The sequence below is a fragment of the Podarcis liolepis genome (genome assembly GCF_965112155.1).
Source record: "Podarcis liolepis genome assembly, chromosome: 9".
NCBI classification, from domain to species: Eukaryota; Metazoa; Chordata; class Lepidosauria; order Squamata; family Lacertidae; genus Podarcis; species Podarcis liolepis.
This window is the reverse complement of record NC_139564.1, coordinates 14,926,548-14,948,821: the sequence shown is the minus strand read 5'-3', so window position 1 is coordinate 14,948,821 and position 22,274 is coordinate 14,926,548. Positions and strand designations below refer to the sequence as shown.

Sequence of the window (22,274 nt, the reverse complement as noted above, 5' to 3'; positions counted from 1 at the left end):
TGGTATTCTTGGCTGCATCCACAGAAGTATAGTGGCCAGATCAAGGGAAGTAATAGCACTATAGTACCACCCTGTTCTAAGGGACACAGGTGGCGCTGTGGGTTAAACCATAGACTTGCCAATCAGAAGGTCGGCGGTTCGAATCCCCGTGATGGGGTGAGCTCCCGTTGCTCAGTCCCTGCTCCTGCCAACCTAGCAGTTCAAAAGCACATCAAAGTGCAAGTAGATAAATAGGTACCACTCCGGCGGGAAGGTAAACGGCGTTTCTGTATGCTGCTCTGGTTCTCCAGAAGCGGCTTAGTCATGCTGGCCACATGACATGGAAGCTGTACACCGCCTCCCTTGGCCAATAAAGCAAGATGAGCACCGCAACCCCAGAGTCGGTCATGACTGGACCTAATGGTCAGGGGTCCCTTTACCTTTACCTTACCACTCTGTTCTGCCTTGGTCAGACCATACCTAGAGTACTGTGTCCAGTTCTGGGCACCACAGTGTAAGGAGGAGATTGACAAGACAGAATATGTGTACAGAAGTGTAACCAAGATGACCAAGGGTCTGGAAACCAAGCATTATGAGGAACATTTGAGGGAGTTGGGTATGTTTAGCTTGGAAAAGACTCGAGAGGTGATTAGGCTAGCCACCTTCAAATACCTGAAGGGCTGTCACATGGAAGATGGAGCAATCTTGTTTTCCGCTGCTCCAGACCTGAACCAATGGATCCAAATGACAAGAAAGGAGATTGCAACTAGATATTTGGAAAAACTTTCTGGTGGCAAGAGCTGTGCATCAGTGGAACGGGCTACCGCAGAAAGTGGTGGATTCTTCTTCAAGGTTTTTAAACAGAGGCTGAACAACCATCTGTCAGGGATGCTTTAGTTGTGATTCCTGCATTTCAGGGCTTTGGACTGGATGACCTCTGGGGTCCCTTCCAATGTGGGATGTTTGGTAATTATATACAATGATGGCTGCTATATAAGCACGGAAATTGTTCCAGCGACTGCTCTATGTGGCTTACTCTGCACAGATTAGGCAAAGAACAGCAGAGTTATATCAAAGGATGGCTGTTTCAGGGTGAACTCCTGTATGTGCCAGTAGGGCAAGGGCCTACGTGAGCCAAACAAATCTTCTCTTCAGGGTTGAAGAACGGTGCAGAAGTATATGAAATGAAATGAAAGCACCTAACCATTTTGTGCCCAACCAACGGGTCGCAAGAGTTCAGCTAGAAATGATGGCTCTGAAATGACTTGTATCTTTGAAGTCAATGTTATCTGTGCAACATCAAAGGGTTTGGAATCTACCCCTTGAACAGTATTGATGAGCATAATATGGCTTGCTGTTTTCCACAAAGGGAAATGATCTTTTTGCTGTTGAAGGAGCAACTTCCCCACTGACCTGTGTGCACGACTCGGAGCGCAGCGCTCAGCGAGGAACAGCGACAAATGAATACCTCCAGCTGAGGGCTATATAAAACCATTGCATTTCAACGTGATGGAAGCGAGATTTTGCCCCAGCCCTCTGGTGACCATGTGTTCTGCTTGTCTTGTGTTTTATTAATCTCTTTGCCAAAATTACAGTCTCCCCAGTTCCCAGGTGTGTTTGATATGCATTCCCTATATCTGTCATCATCACCCATTGGTCTCCGAGGATATTTCCAGGCAACCAGGAGAGGGAAAGTTTTTCTAAATAAAAAATTGTTTTTTCTAAGAAATAGCAGTATGCTTGAACTAGCCCAGATCTGGTGCTAGGAGCACAATATATCCTTATTTAAGTCCTGGGCCAGTCACCAACTCTCAGCTCAATCAAAAGTCCTGTCATATACCCCAGCCTGAGAAATGTTGTGGAAGCCTGGGATATAATGTGCTGAATAAATTGTGGGTGGTGTTTTTTTGCTTTGTTTTTAAAGCACAGCATATAGCTGGCATTCCACTCCTCTTCTGACTCTTCCAGTCTTCCTGCCTGTTTACCCCTTTCCTTGCCCTGCTTCTACTAATACAGCTGCCAGATCGACTCTGACATCACAGTGAGACTTTTCAGACAGCAATGTCACACTGCTGCCCCCAGCTCCCATTGGTGTAGTTGCTCTGATGTCATAGGGGGCCAGTGCTGGATTTACATATAAGCTAAACAAGCTATAGCTTAGGGCCCCACTCTCTTGGAGGCCCTCCAAAAATTTAAAGGAAAAAACCCCTGGATATACACTTCCAAAATATAAGATTAAAAAAACAAAATAAAATAAAACCTATATACAGCAACAGTGTTTTGTGTTGTGAAGGCTCCTAGGATGTAAGTAATGGGCCCCGCCTGCTAGCCTGCTCCCTAAAATATCACTGGTTTGCTCACTTCTATATATAGGGTGCCTACATTCTGCATGGACTGGTTGCATGACATCATGTGCAAATGGTTTTAGATACCTATTAGGTCCATAAATTACCATCTAGCATATATTCAACACAAAAAACAGCGAAAATTTGTTGTTGACAAAGGACAGCTGGACATATAAAGGGCCCCATTACCTTCAGTAGCTGAGGGCCTCATCAAACCTAAATCCAGCCCTGTAGGGGGCCTAAGCTTATGCAACTGAGTGATAAAAGGGGTTTTAACAAATAAATTCCAAAGTCCACGGCCAACTCTTAAAAATCTAAATCGCATAACTATTTCCCAGACAGCACGAATAACATTAACAGCAGTCAGTTCCCTTTAGACAAAGATACGTAAGATCACGCTCGATGCTGTTTATGTGATACACAATATCATTATACCATCTCAGTTATGCATATACTACCTCAGCTGACCCACTTTTAAATTCCTCTGATACCTAGACTTTGTTTACCTATGGAAATTGCCCAGGAAAATGTTCCCACATAAATATTAATATCCATCTCTGTGACATTTCAAATATTTTCCTCCTCTAACAGATCTTCGTAATCATAAAACAATGGCAATGCGAACAAATGATGAGAAAGATAATTTACTTTTTTTTAAAAAAGTGTGTGTTGCGGGGGGTGAGGTGAGAAATCCAATTCAATTTCTTTCATTAAAAATTTCCTTTAAAAGATTTCCATTTTCCATTTAATTTCTTGTTTGTCTATATAATTGAAGGCCTGTTTGCATAAGCAGAGGTCAAAAAAGATGGTTTGCTCCTAAAATATAGTCAGTCAAATGCATAATTTTAAGTCTGTCCAAACAAAATTGCAGTGGAGCTAAAAGCAACGAACTCCTGACTTTGGAGTATAATGAAATATTGGGGTAATTTGGGTTGAACGACTGTCAAAAATATGGATGTTATTCATTATGTACTCAAGGGTATGTTCTTGGGGAAATACAATGCGGTATAGTGGTTATAGCATTGCCTTCAACTGGGGAGGCACATGTTCAAATCTCCACTCAGCCACAAAGTCAAGTGTATGACCTTGGGCAACTCACTGTTGCCTCTCAGCCTAAACAAGCATACAGGAATGTTGTGAATTTAAAAGGGGAGGGCATGTACACTGCCCTGAGCTCCTTGCAAGAAGGAAAAATAATAATAATAAAAATCAGCTAGAATAATGCATCTCTGGGTTATTTGTGGGGCAGTCTTTTGTCCTTGGGGTTGTGCATACAAGTATGTTCCCCCATAGATCTGGCCTGCAAGTAATCATACATTCATTGCACATTGTCATCCCATTATAAAAGACTAGGGTTCAGAAAATACCCAGTTCACACCTTGACAAGACCACTCAAGGTGGCACAAGTCTATATCATCTGCAAGATGGGGATATAGTAATACCAACCTACCTTACGGAGCTGTTTTAAGGAATAATGAGATTGTATACGAAGTGTTCAGAATATCCCCAGAAGCCATGTAAATAATTAAATAGCATTACTATAATTATATCCCAATCAATGGTGATTGTTAGTATCTATCAAGTTAGCTTGGAATAGTCATGTTATAGAATTGGAAAATGGGAAGGGGCTTTGAAGGCCTCTAGTACAACCTTTAAGATCTCCATTGAGCAGAGTGTTGGAAGTACAACAACGGGGATTATTTGGTGTGTGACTTAAGGGGTTAATTCTGCTATTAGTCTCAATGACAGCAGACTCTGATTGAGCCTCATCAGTTAGAAGTTAGCTGTCTGTGAAGAAGATGGATAAGATTTGACCATTGGAGGAGTTGAGAGGAAGAATAGTTCTGAAGGAGTTTCCACCCTGCAGAAGCCTAACTTAAGAAAGAGTTTATTTTCTCCATATATCATATGCTGTTTCTCTTCAGTATACCTCAGCGAAATCATTATTTTCTATGTGTTCCCCCTCACTCCTCTCTAGGATAGACATTCCCAGTTCCTTCAGCCTTTCTTCATAGAACTTGCTTTTCATGCTCCTGGCCATTGCGTTTCTCTGAACTCTTTTCAAAGCTATGCTTCTTAAAGCAAGGCGTTGCATTATGGACACAAAACTCCAAATGAACCCAGATTAGTGCAGAATAACGTGGAGCGATTACTTCTTGCACCTTGTCATACCACCACTTCCTTATTGATGGCTGGGTGTCCCTTCTGTGAAAAAAGAGATGATGATACTTCCTCACACGAAAATTGAGCAGCTTTATTTATTAATGCCTGCACATTGCTACGAGACTCCGTGATGGATAGCACTGCTAAACAGGTGCCAGCCACTATGTAATTAACTCTAAGGCGGAAACCATCAACCAAGCTGAGAATGGGAGTATCTTAAGTAGGCAGCTTGCCCTGCATGTCAGCCTTTCTGTGTTGTGCCTGATTTAGCATGCACAGGGCACAATTCAACCTCCACAGGAAAGATGCTTGCTAGGAAGAACAATAGAAAGGTGGCTGGGACAGTGCCTTGGACAGCAGGCAGCTATTGTCCAAGGTCCTTTCAATGTTGATTGGTGAGAAGTTAAGAGCTGCGCTGGAAATTCTGGAATTCTCTTTTCTTCTGCGACCGTTCATTGGGTGATGAAATGAAACCCTCCTGAAATATTGTGGAGGGGGATAAAGAAAGGGCTCTAACATTTTCTGCTGCTTTGTTGTTGTTTAGTCGTTTAGTCGTGTCCCACTCTTCGTGACCCCATGGACCAGAGCACGCCAGGCACTCCTGTCTTCCACTGCCTCCCGCAGCTTGGTCAAACTCATGTTTGTAGCTTCGAGAACACTGTCCAACCATCTCATCCTCTGTTGTCCCCTTCTCCTTGTGCCCTCCATCTTTCCCAGCATCAGGGTCTTTTCCAGGGAGTCTTCTCTTCTCCGAGGTGGCCAAAGTCTTGGAGCCTCAGCTTCAGGATCTGTCCTTCCAGTGAGCACTCAGGGCTGATTTCCTTCGGAATGGATCAGTTTGATCTTCTTGCAATCCATGGGACTCTCAAGAGTCTCCTCCAGCACTATAATTCAAAAGCACCAATTCTTCGATGATCAGCCTTTTTTATGGTCCAGCTCTCACTTCCATACATCACTATTGGGAAAACCATAGCTTTAACAATACAGACCTTTGTTGGCAAGGTGATGTCTCAGCTTTTTACTGTCCCTAGGTTTTACTATACAGTGGTGCCCCGCAAGACGAATGCCTCGCAAGACGGAAAACTCGCTAGACGAAAGGGTTTTTCAGTTTTGCATTGCTTCGCTAGACGAATTTCCCTATGGGCTTGCTTTGCAAGACGAAAACATCTTGCACTTTTTTAAAAAACCGCTTGAAGAGGCGCAGTTGCGACGGACCGTGCTTCGCAAGACGAAAAACATTTCGTTCCGCAAGTCTTTTCGTCTTGCATTCTTTTCGTCTTGCGAGGCACCACTGTATTGTTATTGGTGTTTTCATCAGACTTATAGGAACAATGTTTCCTCCCCACCATTACAGATGTTGCTTAGGAGAGCATACTCTATGGCACCCTAGTCTTTGTGCATGGCCATAGAAACCCAGAACTCACTCCCCTTACAACCTGTAGTGTTACACTCTCAAGGCATCATTGGAAAAAGCTTATTTTTCATCCAAGTGTTTCTTGAGCTCCCCCCCCCCAAAAAAATTACAGATGTGGAGAGCAAATTGCCCCCTACCTTCTCATCAACTTCTCTTCCTTTCCTACTCACCCAATGCCGATTTGAGGTGAGCAGTACAAGCTCCAAACTCTAATCTTTGGAGCCAGGAAATATGAGCTTTGGCGGCATGTCTAGTTGTCTGACTGGCCATTTTTGAAATTAGGGGCTGTGCCTAAGTAACGCTGTTAGAGAATATGAAAGAAACATATATCATTGTGCGTGCACATCCAAAGATCCTCTTGAGATCACAGCCAAAGGACCGCACTGACTTTCCAATGTAATTTCATTATTGTCAATCGGATAAATGCTCCAGATAAATTGGGTTTGTGGATTAATGCTATCACATCTTCTTGAAGAACCCCTATTCATATTGTGTACACATATCTTCAGAATATTTATCTCTAAGATATCTACACACACAGACACACACACACACACACACACACACACAGTCACGGCTATTTAGTTCAAAAGTAGAAAATTCCAAAATGATGAGTGCTTGCTTGAGCATACAGTGGTACCTCGGGTTACATATGCTTCAGGTTACATACGCTTCAGGTTACAGACTCTGCTAACCCAGAAATAGTACCTCGGGTTAAGAACTTTGCTTCAGGATGAGAACAGAAATCGTGCATGGCGGCAGCGGGAGGCCCCATTAGCTAAAGTGATGCTTCACGTTAAGAACAGTTTCAGGTTAAGAACGGACCTCTGGAACGAATTAAGTTCTTAACCCAAGGCACCACTGTACTCCCATACCTTCTTCAAATTCCAATTAAAAAGCTATAACATTTACTGTATATATATATAAATGCCCCCCCCCCTGTAAAAGCACAATAAAGTAACAGATGGCTTTGAATCAATTTTGCAGCAAGCATGTAATGTTGCTCTAAAATTCAACCCCCCCCCTTTCCCTTTTATTGTTCAACTAATGGAACCCAATGCTTTGTTTTCTTAATGTGTATTTGTGGTCAGGGGTGGGGGAATCTGAAGATAAACAAATGTCATTGTCTTCTCAAACAGCTCACCACCTTGTATGCAACTTCCCACTGAGCATACAGCAAAACCTAGTTCTGTTAACAATTGTTGCAGTTCGGCCAACCTAATAAAGGAAGCACATCCTGGGACCTCTACCCATTTGATTTCCCAGTGCTCCGTCTTCCTACTTCGGTACTCTGCCTGTTTTTGTGTATGCAAATTGAAGAAGCATTGTTGGCGTCTGCTTGCCTTCCCAGAAGTAACATTCGTTTTTTTTCTAAAGTCCCACCAAAAGCCAAGTTTACATATTGCCTCTCTGCTGGCCTCTTGTACCTTGTATTGAAGTTCTATTGTACATGGATTACAAATGCTTTCTCACAGGCGCACCGCAGCATTACAAGATAATTTCTTTCAGTTCAAATAAGGGTTCAAATCCCTGCTCAGCTATGAAGATCAGCTGAGTGCCCCTGAGCCAGATACCATCTTTTAGCATAACCTACCTCATGAGGTTGCTGAAAGAATAAAAAGATGGATGGATGGATGGGTAGATGATGATAGATAGATAGATAGATAGATAGATAGATAGATAGAGTGGTACCTCGGGTTACAGACTCTGCTAACCCAGAAATAGTACCTCGGGTTAAGAACTTTGCTTCAGGATGAGAACAGAAATCACACAATGGTGGTGGGAGGCCCCATTAGCTAAAGTGGTACCTCAGGTTAAGAACAGTTTCAGGTTAAGAACAGACCTCCAGAACGAATTAAGTTCTTAACCCGAGGCACCACTGTAGGTAGATAGATAGATAGATGATAGATGATAGATAGATAGATAGATAGATAGATAGATAGATAGATAGACATTGCATTTGAGCTGTGTTTGAAGTGGCTGAAATAACTGAACCAAACATTTACTAGTTTCAATTTGTGAGCAGAAATTATAAATTTCAGCAGGAAACACGTTTTCATTTCCAAAGAGATGTACAAATATCCAGCTTTTCCAGTCCTGGTTATCACTGTTTTCTCTGGCTGTGTTTCTTCCTCCAATCAGGAATTACAAAGTGAATGTCTCAACATATGTAGCCAATCAGATTAGGATATCACTGACGGCAAGTGAAGGCAACTGAGAGTGAGGGCCATGTTTGAATAAGCAAACCTTTTCCATGGAGTACTGAAAAATGACCCAGAAGGGGAAGAATCTTTTTTGGCACCACTGATAGCATTCATGAAAGTTGTGACAAGTGTCACTTAGCTCTGTTTGTATGCATTTTATCTGCTATAGCTTTCACTGAACATTTCACGTATTTATGTAACTTGGTGGGGGAAACAGTCTTGGGGAAAATAGAAAGGAAGAGAATGTATATGGGGAGTTACGTTCCTTCAACAGCAGTGGTGCTGAGTGCTACAAAACAAGGAACAGAATCGTTTTTAAAATGTTGTAAGTTTCCAAAAGTCTATAGGGAGGCTCAGCCCATCAGATAAGTAACATGCCGTTGCTATTTGCCTGAGAGATGTCCCACTGAGCAAATGCGCAGAAAAACGAATGCACGCCACAGTAAAACACTGCTATCATGGCATGCAGACACAGCCTGAATTTAAATTTTGCACACCATTATGTAGTCAACTCACACTGAGTTTCGATTGCAGAAAGCACAGGAAACGGCCTTATACCCAAACACTGACCCATCCAGCGAAATATTATCTATGTCAGGAACGGGGAACCTGCGACTCTTCGAATCTTATTGGATTACAACTCACACCCTGCCTCACATGGCTGGGGCTGAGTGGGGTTCAAAACAAATATCCAGTGGGCGACATGTTCCCCACTTGTGGTCTGTGCTACCTGTTATGTACTGAAGTTCTCACCCTGGGCCAGCAGGGGAATACTGTAGATAGTTCAGGTCAACATATGCAAATAAGGGATCAAAAGTGACGTTCAGTGATTGGATAGTTACAGAAAGTTGTTACAGTTACATTGTACTGGAGCTCTATATAAGCAGGCTGGCTAAACCCTTCAGTTCAGTTCTGTTCTGACCTGTGAATAAACAAGAGCTGTTTGGAGAATCGCTGTGTCGTCTGATATGTTCACCCACAACCTAACACTACCTGGCAGTGGGTCTCCAGGGATCTAGACAGGGGTCTGTTCTAGCCCTCCATGGAGGTGACAAGGATTGAGCCTGTGGCCTCCAGAGCCCAAAGCACAGGCTCTGATCCTGAGCTACAGCCTTCCCCCAATGTTTTCTAGGAACTGGAGGGTCGTGAAACCCCATTAGTACTCGTAATGAGCAGCACTGTTTTAATTTTGATCTTCCCATGCTGTGCATTATTTGGACACCCGGGTTAGCTCCGTCCCAATTAAACATGTCACGCCTTCAAGGCAGCGAGTGAGAAATAGGCTGGAAACCCAAGTCCCTCCAAGGCCATTTTGCAGGCTACGGCTATTCTGCAGGGGCCCATCTTGCCAGACTGCCTTCACCGAGCTGCAGGAAACGCAGTTGCTGAGGCCAGCAGAAATGCGCTTTAAGCTACACAAACACAGGAGCTCACAGGCACCATCCCTCACAGCACGGACTCTCCTCAGTAAATTGCAGAGGCAAAATGTGCTTGCTGGCAAAAAAGGGCAGCTTGAGTTTGAAGGGCAGGGTCTTATATCAACGGACTTCTCTCTCTCTCTCTCTCTCTCTCTCTCTCTCTCTCTCACACACACACACACACACACACACACACACACCCCTCTCCCTGTGGAATGAATAAACACACTGCAAATGGCTTAGAACACAGACAAGAATCCCTGAGAAGGTAAGATAGCCAGCAACTGCTTATGCAGTTCTGACATTTGTCAGAAGAAAACAGTTAACACTTGCTTTATGTTCAGTTGCAAGACCTCCCCGCAACGTGCAAAAAAAATTAAAATAAAATAAAAATGGCGTTCAGCTGGTAGATTATGACAAGGGTTTGGCAAATCCATCAATTCCCGTTTCTCATTTTTTTTCATGTTAAATTTAGTTTTCCACATTTCCACATCCATTTGCAATTGCCTTTTTTTTTTTTTTTTTAAAAAGATCCTCATGAAAATCCATCAACACGTTAGCACAAATTTAGTGTGGGTCTCCTAATATGCTCCTCAACAGAATCAATTTTTGCAAGCAATTGCCCTAATATAACACATTTTTGCATGTTATTTCCACTAAATATACACAGCAGTATGCACGCTTTGCCCCAATATATGCATTTTCACACACATTGCTTGGTCTGAGAATTGAATTACAAACTTTGGAGACGTGCAAATTCTGAAGGATGGATGCATTTCGGCAATGTTGGGTTTAAATGGGAAACTTGGGAAGACTTGCAAAGCCACGATAAGAGATCACCTGTCAATCATGCAATGTCATATTTGGCCTGCAAGGCCAATCCTGATCTGGCCCCCAGAACCATAAATATTCCCTACCTCTGGCATACTGGTTCAGGAAGCAATGATAATGTGAACCATCCCTAGAGAGAGGTAGAAAAAAATCTGTCTATCTATTGCCCCAGTAAACCTCCACCATCCACCTGCTTTAGTCAACTTTTTATAAAGACCCCAAGATGTATCGGGCTCCAAGGCATGCCATGCTCAGACTGCACTTAAAGGGGGAACCATTGGAGTGGAAATATTGACTGCCACTGAGTTAGTCTACCTAATAAATTATCCTAGGATGAAAATGAAGGTTAGATGAAAGAGCTTCAGATTCTTCATGGGATGGATCTTTGTACATATAACAGAAGCTCAAAATCATATATTCATGGGAAACCATTGCTGTGTGACACATGTTGCATCTGAATTATGGAAGATTCATTCATTCATTCATTTTATTTTACTTTACAGTGGTGCCCCGCAAGACGAATGCCTCGCAAGACGGAAAACCTGCTAGACGAAAGGGTTTTCTGTTTTTGAGCTGCTTCGCAAGACGAATTTCCTATGGGCTTGCTTCGCAAGACGAAAATGTCTTGCACGTGTTCCGATTTTTTTCCGCTTTCCCCCCCCTTTTTCTAAGCCGCTAAGCCACTAATAACCTTTTAGCCGCTAAGCCGCTAAGCCTTTAATAGCTGCTAATCCGCTAAACCGCTAATAGCGCTAAGCCGCTAATAGGGTTGCTTCGCAAGATGAAAAAACCGCTAGACGAAGAGACTCGCGGAACGGATTATTTTCGTCTTGCGAGGCACCACTGTATTAAATTTATATCCCACCCTTCCCCTCCCCAAGAAGTCCAGGGCAGAAAACGCTTCAGGGTGAAGTTGGGATTTGAACTCAGAACTTCCCAATCAATTGCTTGACTTACTAAACACTCTTGGCTCTAATCTCAGCAGTCAGCTTTCAACGTGAGAAACTGTCACAGGCAGCACAAAACACCCGGTTCACAAAACAGGCAAAACACTGCCACCACCCGAAAACAAATAATAAAGCAGAAAGCTTTAAAAAATATATTAGAAGGAACAGGGGGCTGTGATTGAAACCCAGGGCATCCAAAAATACTGGAATAGCTCAGCTGATAAAGCATGAGACTCTTAAGCTCAGGGTCAGGGGTTTGAGCCCCATGCTGGGCAAAATATCCCTGACTTGCAGGACATTGGAGCAGATGGCCAAGTCTGCAATCCTATGTTGGGGACCCCAATGTTAACATATTGCCCTGGGAAATACCACCATAAGAGATTCTTGTTCGCCACCTTACCTGTCAAACAATGGCTTTTCTCCACAATCGAAAGCATCCTGTAATTCTTTGACGAGGTTAGCCTGGCCAGGCAGTCGGAAAAGCCCCTCCTCCTTCAGCCCCCGCAGCCGGATAAAATCCACACACTGTTCCACCAACATGGGCGCAAGGTGATTTCCATATCTTTTCTCGTAACGGACGGTGTCTTCCAGCTTCTGCCCAAAAATCCCTGTGAACGACAACGATAGGAGCTATAGGGGTGTTCAAGGAAAGAGACCGCCCAGTAAAAACATTCAGACATTTGTGTTGGTTCTTGTAGACCGAGAACGGATTCTTCCTCTCTTACTTTTTTGGCTATGTGGTTGTTTAGGTAACAGGAGGGTGAGCAGCTAATATTTACAGAGCCACCTTGTGCATTAAGATCATAGGCACTGAGTCAAAAACCTGACTGAGTATTCAAATCTCCCCCATTTTCTGTGGATGAGACCTCTAGACTTGCCTCTTAGCGTTCTGTCATAGGATTTCTATATAGTAGTTTGTCCTCCAAGGAATGTAATTGCATCATTGGCCATAATGAATCAATCAGTATTTCCAGCTTCAGTACGGGACACAGGACAGCAACCGTTTCTCAGCCCCAAAGATGGAATTGCAAGGGCGGAATTGAATTCTCTTGAGTTTTTTATTTTGGCTTTGAGACTTGATTGGAACTTGTTGTTTGTGGGGGGTTTTCCAAACATTTTAGGGTGCAGTTGCCCCCCCTTCAGAAATTTGCCCTAAAGAATTTTTGCTTCAGCAAAATTTTCAAGAGTAGTCTTTGAACAATTAAAACTAAAATGTCAGAGTTTCTTATTCTTGGCAAAAAAGGAAACTGAACATGAACAGTTTTGTCCCTTTCCTAGAGCATTCGCTAGCAATTTCATCTTTGCAAGTACAGTGGTACCTTGGGTTAAGTACTTAATTTGTTCCGGAGGTCCGTTCTTAACCTGAAACTGTTCTTAACCTGAAGCACCACTTTAGCTAATGGGGCCTCCTGCTGCCGCCATGCTGCTGGAGCACGATTTCTGTTCTCATCCTGAAGCAAAGTTCTTAACCTGAAGCACAATTTCTGGGTTAGCGGAGTCTGTAACCTGAAGCGTATGTAACCTGAGGTACCACTGTACTGAGCTTCTAGCAAGTTTCTTTTTGCATAGAGAATCTGAAACACGAGAACATGGCATGTACCACAGCCATGGTCTGATCACCTATCACAAACTCAACTCACATTCATTTGTGCACTTTTTTTTTGCTAATTCCTTAGGGAAGGATGCCCTCCTCTCCCTCCAATGTATTTATATTAGCAACCGATTTTGCATTGCATTGTAGCTACTTTTTCTTCCTTTTATCTCTTTGGCAAAGGCTCAAGGACAAATCAGCTCCTGTTCCGAAAGGCACACCTGCTTCATTATTTACCCTCTTTCTTCTAATCTTAGTCACTATGACAACACAAGTCAAGAGGACCTATTCACACAGAACAACGTTCCATGGTTAAATGCAGTACTGCACGGTCACCCTCTGAAATGACCTCCCCAGGACATCATTCCACCCAGGAACACAAAGAGAGTCGTTAATTGTCATTCGGAACCATTGTTTTCACATATGTTCTGTTCATATTTGCAGTGAAATATTAAGAGAGCCTAATGGCAAAAGCTGCTACACAAACTGCTTCAAAAGGTGATGGGTTCTGCTTTGCTGGAGATGTTTCTGCAGAGATTTGAGTGGATATATTCTCAGGGGTGATGCAATGGCAAGGTTGCTACATTGACTTGCAAGGTCCCTTCTACTTCTGTGGGTCTGTGAGATGTAGTGTTCTCCTCATTGCGTTTCAAGCTGCTTTTGAATTCAACATAAGGGGAAGAACTGCATCTCAGTGGTAGGACAGCAACTTTGGATGCAGAAAGTCCCAGGTTCAATCCCTGGCAATCCCAGGTGGGGCTGGAGATGCCCTCTTCCTGAAACTCTGGAGCTAGATGGACCAGTATAAGTCAGCTTCCAATACTCCTGTGCTCCAATTTGTGATGTTGATGATGACGATGATAATTTTTTATTTATACGCCACCTTCCCTGGCCAGAGCCAGGCTCAGGGCAGCTAACGCTAGTAAATTTACAATAAAAACATAATGGGGGGGGAGGGGAAAAACCATTTAAAATACAGGTTAAAATACAATTTAAAATGCAGCCTCGTTTTAATAGTAGCCCATAGATCAAAACCATAAGGGGAGGGAAACATAAGGGTCAGACTGAGTCCATACCAAAGGCCAGGCGGAACAGCTCTGTCTTGCAGGCCCTGTGGAAAGATGTCAAGTCTCGCAGGGCCCTAGTCTCTTGTGATAGAGCGTTCCACCAAGTTGGGGCCAGTACTGAAAAGGCCCTGGCCCTAGTAGAGACCAATCTAACCACCTTGCGACCTGGGACCTCCAAAGGGTTGTCATTTGTGGACCTTAAGGTCCTCCGCGGGGCATACCAGGAGAGGCGGTACCAGTGAGCAGGGCCGCCTTTAGCATATGCCCAGAGTTCCCAATGTTATTGGGGGGGCAGGCCAAAGTTGTTGAGTTTTTTGGGGGGGCACACAACTCTCTCCCATGCCGCCACAGGTGAAGGGAGGAGAGCAATCCCCGCAGAAGCTTGGGAGGGAAGCTGCACGCCTCGTGTGAGCAGAATGCGTGTACTGGGCAGGCCTCTCGACAGCCCACCAATCCCAGGCGTGCAGGAGGGCGGAGCCAGCCGGCTGCCTCAGCGCCCACAGCAGAAAAGCCTGCGGCGCTCCAATGGACTCTGCTCCGCTTGGCAGCGGCTGTCGACTGGTCTGGCTCTTCAATCCCCGGATTCCAAATCTCGGCCCTGGACTCTCGGCCTGGTGCCCCTGAGAGCCCGGCGCCCAGGTGCCCCGCACCCCTAACGCCTATGGGTAAGCCAGCCCTGGCAGTGAGTTAGGCCTACCATACACGATTTTCACAACTGCAGCCTTGGGCTTTAAATAAGAGCAGATCACAATGGGAGCATGTAACCATTGTGGGTTTCTGGACCATGGCATTTTACATAATTGAATTTGTACATTTGATTTAGTTTCAGCCCTCCTTTCTGTTGGAAAGGCAACTCCTGATGGAATAGCTTGCAAAGAAGACCTTTTGCAATCAGCATGAGACAAGATCCTTGTAAGATTTAGCTGTCTAAAATGAGCCTATGTATGATAAATCCCTTCACGTAACCTAACCTCCCAACAGGAGGCGGGGTGGGGGGATGGTTCCTGAATACATATTTTGGAATGATCAAAGACAGCTTCCTTCCTGAAATCCAAATGCTTCATAAAACGAGGAGTTTTAAGTTTGCCAATTTTCTGTTTGTGTTTAAGAAATTGCCAGGTGAGTGGTGAAATTATCCAGCAGAAATTGAGTACTTTATTTTCTGGCAATTCTATCCCTTTAAATCTATCAACAAGAACTAAGGTCACTTAGAAGATCAAAGTGGTAGAGCCACATGGTTAACAAAGGAAACACTGAACAGTTATTTATTAACTGGATCATTTCCCACCATAGAGGTTATACAAATACACCCAAGGTGAGTTTTTTGGGTTCTTTTTTTGTACATCTGTATTTCTGCTGAACTTCAAATCTAATCCTGATTGAGCTATCAGCAAAGCTTATGGGAAATTATATACATTCAACTTCTGTCTGGCTAAAGATTTGCACCAGCTGTAATTAAATTTTCATTTGTAATCCACAGGACAAATTGCTAAAGAACTTATTTCATTTGGTAATACCAGCCAATTATTTTAAAAGCTATGGGGTTATAAGGAGGAAAGCAAACCCTACCAGCCAACAATTTCTGTACATTCAAGGCACATGTTCATGATCAAAATGTGGAATCATTGTTTCCCTACTTTCAGGGCCAGCCCAAGACCTTTTGCAGCCTGAGGCAAAGGAAAAAATGCTTCCCCATGCTGTTCCACATGCAAAAGCCAGCCAGACTAAGGGCAACAGGGCAGGCAGGCAGAGTGGCACACAGAGCTCAGTCCTTCAACACCCCACTGCAACTTCCTCCCCCAAACGTTAGTTACCTGAGGCAGCCCCCTCACTCTCTGCTCAACGGTAGGGCCGGCCCAGTTCAGATACCTGGAATCCAAGGAGCTAATAATGCGTAGTAAAATAGTGAATTCTTAAAAAGGTAAAGGACCCCTGACAGTTAAGTCCAGTTGTGAATGACTCTGGGGTTGCAGCGCTCCTCTCGCTTTACTGGCCAAGGGAGACGGCATTTGTCCGCAGACAGTTTTTCCGGGTCATGTTGCCAGCATGACTAAGCCACTTCTGGCAAAACCTGAGCAGCACACGGAAACGCCGTTTATCTACTTGCACTTTGATGTGCTTTTGAACTGCTAGGTTGGCAGGAGCTGGGACTGAGCAACAGGAGCTCACCAGATCGCGAGGATTCGAACCACCGACCTTCCAATCGGCAAGCCCTTGGCTCAGTGATTTAGACCATAGTGCCACCCGCGTCCCTTTTAATGAATTCTTACCAATCTTTAAATGTATGCTTACTATGAATAGAGTAATCTATCCCGTGCTAGCTGTTATTCCCAAATTATTAACCTAGTACACTTTTTTAAAACTATGCTTTGGGGGACCTCACCCTCCCCTTTAATACTCACAACAACCCTGTGAGGTAGGGTAGGCTGAGAGGCAGTGACTTGCCCAAGGTCAGCTTCATGGTTAAGTGGGATCTGACCCTAATTCTCCCAGATCCAAGTCCAGCATTCCAACCACTTGGAATCCATTCATCCCAAGAGATGGGAGCCCCAGGACTTGAAAACCATCATAGTTCTGATAGAGTCCAGTGAACTTTCACTAGCCCTTGAATACACAGATTCCCTCCCCCCCCCCATAAACCGCAGCACATCTGCAGGAACAGTAGGCTTGAACATGATTGGAAGTGAGAGTTGGCTCAGTGTGAATGGTATCTGTGGCATCAAAGAAGGAGAGGCAAGATCTTAATGCTCTTATGCCATGACATGTCCTTCCCTGTGTGCAATTCAGTTCAAGGGCACAAAGGAGGTATGTGGCTTGTCATAGACAAGCCTTATCTGATGACGCGGAACGCTCATTCCCCCGCGATGCCTTGTTGCTCCTCTGCTCCATCGCAGTGAGTGATGTGATCTTGTTAAAATGGCCTGCTTCTCTTTCGCAAGTGTCAGAGCTGCTTGAAGATCCTAGCTCACAGAGGATCACGCTAGCCAGCGATCATTAAGTAAAAGTCTTTATTGAATTACAGTTTCCATTCTCACGCTGCTGCGCGCAACTCTACGTCTAGTAGCTAGATCGGCGAAGCTCCGTCTGAGTCTCCGCCCCGTGTGCACCAACTTAATATCCTAGCCTTGCTCCACCTTTTCCGCCTGACTGTCCTCCTCTGGGTCCCTCTGCCCCCCGGGGCTTCTTCCTTCCGGGATTCTTCTGACGCTGACCCGGACCCTCCTGCCTCCTTGCGCCGGGCTTTAGGACCTGGTTCCCTTTCGGGGCTGCTTACTGCGCCGCCTTCCTCTGCATTTGAACTTGGCGCTTCCACTTTCCTCTTAACCGTTTCTTCGCTCCCCGATGGAGGTGTGGCCACTCCTGACTCATGCCCTCCCTCCTGTGGTGAGCTGCCAGCGCTTCCCCCCTGGCTCCTTTCCTCTTCCCTGCTTCCTGGCGGTGACGCTGGTCCCGATTTCCAGCTGCTCCCCTCTGAGTCCCCTCTGGCTCTATCTTCCTGGGGTGCCCCCCTAGACTCCCCCCTTGCCCTGGCCACTGGTGCTCCTTTCTGTGAATCCTCTGATTCACTGGAAAGACTAGGAGATCTCGGGTCGTCGTCATCACTCATCTTTTCTTCTGCCTCCTCCCCTTCGCTCTCTGTTTCCTCCCTTGCCCGTGCCTCTGCTCCTAAACCCCTGACATCCATCCCCCCCTCGAAGCCCCCCATTCCCCCCTCCCCTCCTTCCGGTGCTGGAGCTGGGGGCTGCTGTTGCAAAGGGACGAACGTCGGATATCGGTCGCTTCCCGTGGCGGGTCTCCATCTGAAGTCTCGCGGGTCTTCCTCCCTGCTCTCGTCGACAACGGTCACCTCCGCTTCCATCTCTGTGCCGCCGTGCTCGAAACCAGGGTCGTCCCCGAAAACGTCCATGTCCGTCTCTCCCTCACTTCCTCCTGGCGGTGTTGCTCGTCCTGGGCCTTCCAGCCACCGTCTGCGGAACTGCTCCTCTGGTCTATCGTCCCACCAATACGAGGGTTCTGATGCAGATCCCGAGGGTGACCCCTCCGGGGAACGGACGTCTTGTGTCGGGTCCTCGTCCGAGTCGAACCCCCGGAAAGTGCTGGCCGAAAGCGTGGGCGTGAAAAGCCAGTCGTCGAAAAAGTCTGCTGGCATAGGTCTATGGGGGAAGAGGGCATGAAACTCGTCTTTGAGGAGAGGTTCGTCCAAGGCGTAGCCCGGCACCCAGCTGTTCGCACTGGCCGGGGTGCCCTCCTTGGCGAGAAAGTATTCTACCCCCTCTTCCCCCCATCTGGAGTCCAAAATCTCCGTGACTTCGTTGATGCGCTCCTTCTGTGCCACTCCCGCGTGCCCTGTTCTGTCTCTGACCGGACTCGGCGCCGTTCCGGGTTCCTGGAACCTGTGCGGTGCCTTGTAGGGAGTGAGCACCGATCTGTGGAATACCGGATGCATTCTGGAACCCTCCGGAAGTGCCAGTCTGAACGCTACCGGGTTGACCTGCTCTTCGACTTGGTAGGGCCCCAGTTGTTTATGCCCTAGTTTCTTCTTGGCCAACGACCTGGCCGGCACTGCGTGGGCTGCTAACCAAACCCAGTCTCCCACGTGGAGCTCTTCGCCAACCCTTCTGTGCTTGTCCGCTTGTACCTTGTATGCGTGCTTGGCCAGCTCCAGGTGGCGCCTCAGCTGATCGTGGACTTCCTGCAGCTCCGACGCGAACGCATCTGCTGTCTGCGGCTCCCCCTCTCCCATTCTTTCCAGTCCTGGGAAGGTTCTGGGGTGCCTCCCGTTGTTGGCGAAGAACGGCGTGACCCCCGTGGACACGTGCTTCGTGTTGTTGTAGGCGAACTCGGCAAGCGGCAGGTAATCCACCCACGTCGCAGGCTGTTGATTTGCATAACATCTCAGGTACTGCTGCATGATGGCATTGACCCGCTCCGCTTGCCCGTTGGTCTGCGGGTGTCTCGCCGACGCCAGGTTGATCTTGACGTTCAGGAAGCCCATCAGCTTCTGCCAGAAATTCGAGATGAACTGCCGCCCCCGGTCGGACAGAATAGACCGTGGCAGACCGTGAACCTTGAACACGTGGTCTATGAACAGTTTGGCGGTTTGCTCCGCCGTGGCCACCTTAGCACACGGAATGAAATGCGCCATCTTGGAAAACAGGTCTACCACCACCAGCACTGCCGTCTTGCCCCTCGAGCTGGGCAGATCCGTGACAAAGTCCAGGGCCACCCTTTCCCAAGGTTCGACCGGAGTTTGCAGCGGTTCCAACAGTCCGGCCGGCGGTTTGTGCACTGGTTTGGCCCTCTGGCAGGTGTCACACCTCGCCACGTAGTCTGCGACCTCCCCTCTCATTCCAGGCCACCAGAAATCCCTGGCTACTAATTCCACCGTCTTCTCCTTGCCAAAGTGCCCGGCCGTGGGCGCGTCGTGCAGCTGCTGCAGCACCTTGGCGCGAAGGTCGTCTCCCGGCACGTAGATGGCCCCTTTACGGATGAGCAATCCATCTCGTAGCTGGAAACCGTCGGCCGCAGCCGTGCCCCTTTGCACCTCTGCCATCTTTGCTTGCGCGAAGGAGTCATCCTGCAACGCTCGTCGCACCGCCTCCAGGTCCACGGTGGCCGCGGCGCACGCCCATACTGTTGGTGCGAAGATGTGCATGGCGGCCGCTGGCGTTGCGTCCTCCAGATACTGTGGCTTACGGGAGAGGGCGTCCGCCATGATGTTAGTGTCCCCCGGGACATACTCTATGCGGAAGTCGAAGTTCGCAAAAAACTCAGCCCAACGTATCTGCCTCTGGTTTAGGAACTGTGCCGTGCGCCAGTGCTCCAGATTCTTGTGGTCCGTGCAAACCTGCACCGTGTGCTTGGCGCCGATCAGGAAGTGCCTCCACGCTTTAAACGCTGCATGAATGGCCAGCAACTCCCTGTCCCAGATGGTGTAGTTCTGCTCGGACTTGCTGAGCTTCCTGGAGTAAAACGCTGCCGGTCGCCACACCCCCTGCTGGTCCTTTTGCAGCAGGACCGCCCCCACGGCTCTGTCCGAGGCGTCTGTCTCCACCCTCATCGGCCTGCTGGGGTTGACGTGAAGCAGCTGCTCTTCCGACGCGAAGAGACGCTTGAGTGCCTGAAAGGACTGCTCCGCCTCCTCTGTCCAAACGAACTTCTTTTTCTTGGAGCTAAGCGTGTCTGTGATGGCCGCTGTCTGCATAGCGAAGCCCTTGATAAACTTGCGATAGAAGTTCGCAAAGCCGACAAACCTTTGGACCTCCTTCCGGTTGCGTGGACTCTTCCAATCCAATACCGCGCGAACCTTGGCGCTGTCCATGGCGAGCCCCTTGTCAGACAACTTGTAGCCCAGAAAATCCACCTCCGTCACGTCAAATTGGCACTTCTCCAGCTTGGCGTAGAGCCTATGTTGCTTTAGTCTGGCCAGCACTTCCTTGACGTGTCTGTCATGCTCCTGCTGCGATTCCGAAAAGATCAGGATGTCATCTAAGAAACAGACGCACGTCTTGTAGAGAAGTCCCGCCAACACGTGATGCATGAAAGCTTGAAAAACGTGGGAGCCATTTTGCAATCCAAAGGGCATAACTCTGTATTCGTAGGTACCCAGTGGCGTGAACATGGCCGTCTTCCACTCATCACCCTCCCGCATACGAATGAGGTTGTACGCCCCTCGCAGGTCTAACTTGGTGAACACTTTTCCCTTCCGCACCTTCGCCAGGAGGTCGTCGATTCGGGGCATGGGGAAGTCCGACGGCTTGGTCCCATTGTTTAAAATGCGATAGTCCACGACCAGTCTTTTTTGGGGCGTGTCTCGCTTTTTAACAAAGAATACTGGACTGCCCCCCGCTGCCTTGGACTCTCGGATGAAACCGCGCTCCAAATTATGATCTATGAACTGTTTGAGTTCCTGCAGCTCGTCCTCTGACATGGAATACAGTTTCCCCTTAGGCAGCGCCACCCCCGGCAGCAGGTCAATCTTGCAGTCATATGGTCTGTGAGGGGGTAGCCTGTCTGCCTCCTTCTCGCAGAAAACTTCCAAAAATTCTGCGTACTTGTGGGGAATCGCTTGCAGCGTGCCTAGCAGCAGCTGTGACTCCTCTTCCTCTCCTTCCTGCCGGGGCATGATGCAGTGTTCAGCACAAAAGGAAGAGCCGAAGATCAGCTGCCTCTGGTACCAAGCCAGCGTTGGGCTGTGCTTGTCCAGCCAACTCATCCCCAATACAATGGGCGTATCCGATAGTTGAGTGACATTGAAGCTGATGATTTCTTTGTGATTTCCAAGTCGCATCGCCATGGGCGGCGTCTGCTTCACCACTTGCCCCCCTAGCAACTCCCTGCCATCCACCGTGACAACCTGCAGGGGCAGCGTGGCAGGCAGCAACTGTATAGCGTGCCGGTCGACAAAGTCCTGCCCTATAAAGTCCGCATTGCTTCCTGAGTCAATAGTGATTGGCACGTCAGTGGTGATTCCATTGGGCAGCTGGAGAGATGCGGTGAGCCTCACCACTGGTTTGGGCGGGAGGGGGTTCACGGGCTGTAAAACCTCTGGGGACTGCGTCACTAACACGTCTGGCTGGGCCCCAGGGCCTCTTCCTCCAGCCAGACTGCGTCGTTTCCCTGCTGTGGTCCCCCTTGCTGCGTTGCTGCAGTCACCATTGCCGAGGCTGCAGTAAGCTTGTGGAGCCTCTGGGGACACTCTTTTGCCATATGCCCTGGCTCCTCACAGACGTAACACTTCCTGTTCCCTCTAGGAGGCTTCGCTTTCACTGCTGCCGGTGCTAGGGCTCTGGTTGCTGACTGAGCCCTTGCACCTCCAACCTCCATAGGTTCGGCTCCTCCTCCTGGCGGAGGCGTGGATTGCGCCCGCGCTGCTTCTCTGGGAAGGAAAGAGGGGCCCCTGGCTGGTTCGCGCCCTCCACGCCCTTCGTCCCTGCTCCACGGACGTCCTTCCAGCCTCACCCCCACTGCCAGTGCCCTCTGAACGACCTCCTGGGTGGTTCGGGGTCTCTCCCCCCTCGCGATCTCATCTTTAATCGAGTTGTGCAGCCCCTCCCAAAAGAGGTCTCTTACAGGAGCCGAATCTCTGTCCCATTCCAGGGCACTGACCAAGGCGAAAAAGCGGGCATGATACTGCCTGACGCTGGCCCTCCCTTGTCTCAGCCCATGCACCTCCTTCCGTGCAAGATCCACGTCAATACTTGATAAAAAACACCCATCCATCGCTTTAATAAAGGCATCTGCATTCTGGAGCGCCGGATCCTTATCTCTCCATAAATTGCGTAGCCATGCTCTAGCATCCCCATGCAAATGGG

The 22,274-nt window shown here is 47.4% G+C and overlaps 1 protein-coding gene across 8 annotated transcripts in view; it reads right to left on the bottom strand.

Annotated features, from left to right (window-relative positions):
• ARHGAP24 (Rho GTPase activating protein 24) overlaps nucleotides 1-22,274 on the bottom strand; it is a 408,313-nt gene that overhangs the window by 22,216 nt on the left and 363,823 nt on the right. For all 8 annotated transcript variants that reach the window (XR_014515543.1, XM_083458713.1, XM_083458714.1 and 5 more), the window contains one exon: nucleotides 11,702-11,909. Coding sequence is in view for 7 of the 8 variants with exons in the window: in XM_083458713.1 (XP_083314839.1) it covers nucleotides 11,702-11,909 (208 nt within the window). In the remaining variant the exon portion in view is untranslated. The remainder of the gene's footprint in view (nucleotides 1-11,701; nucleotides 11,910-22,274) is intronic.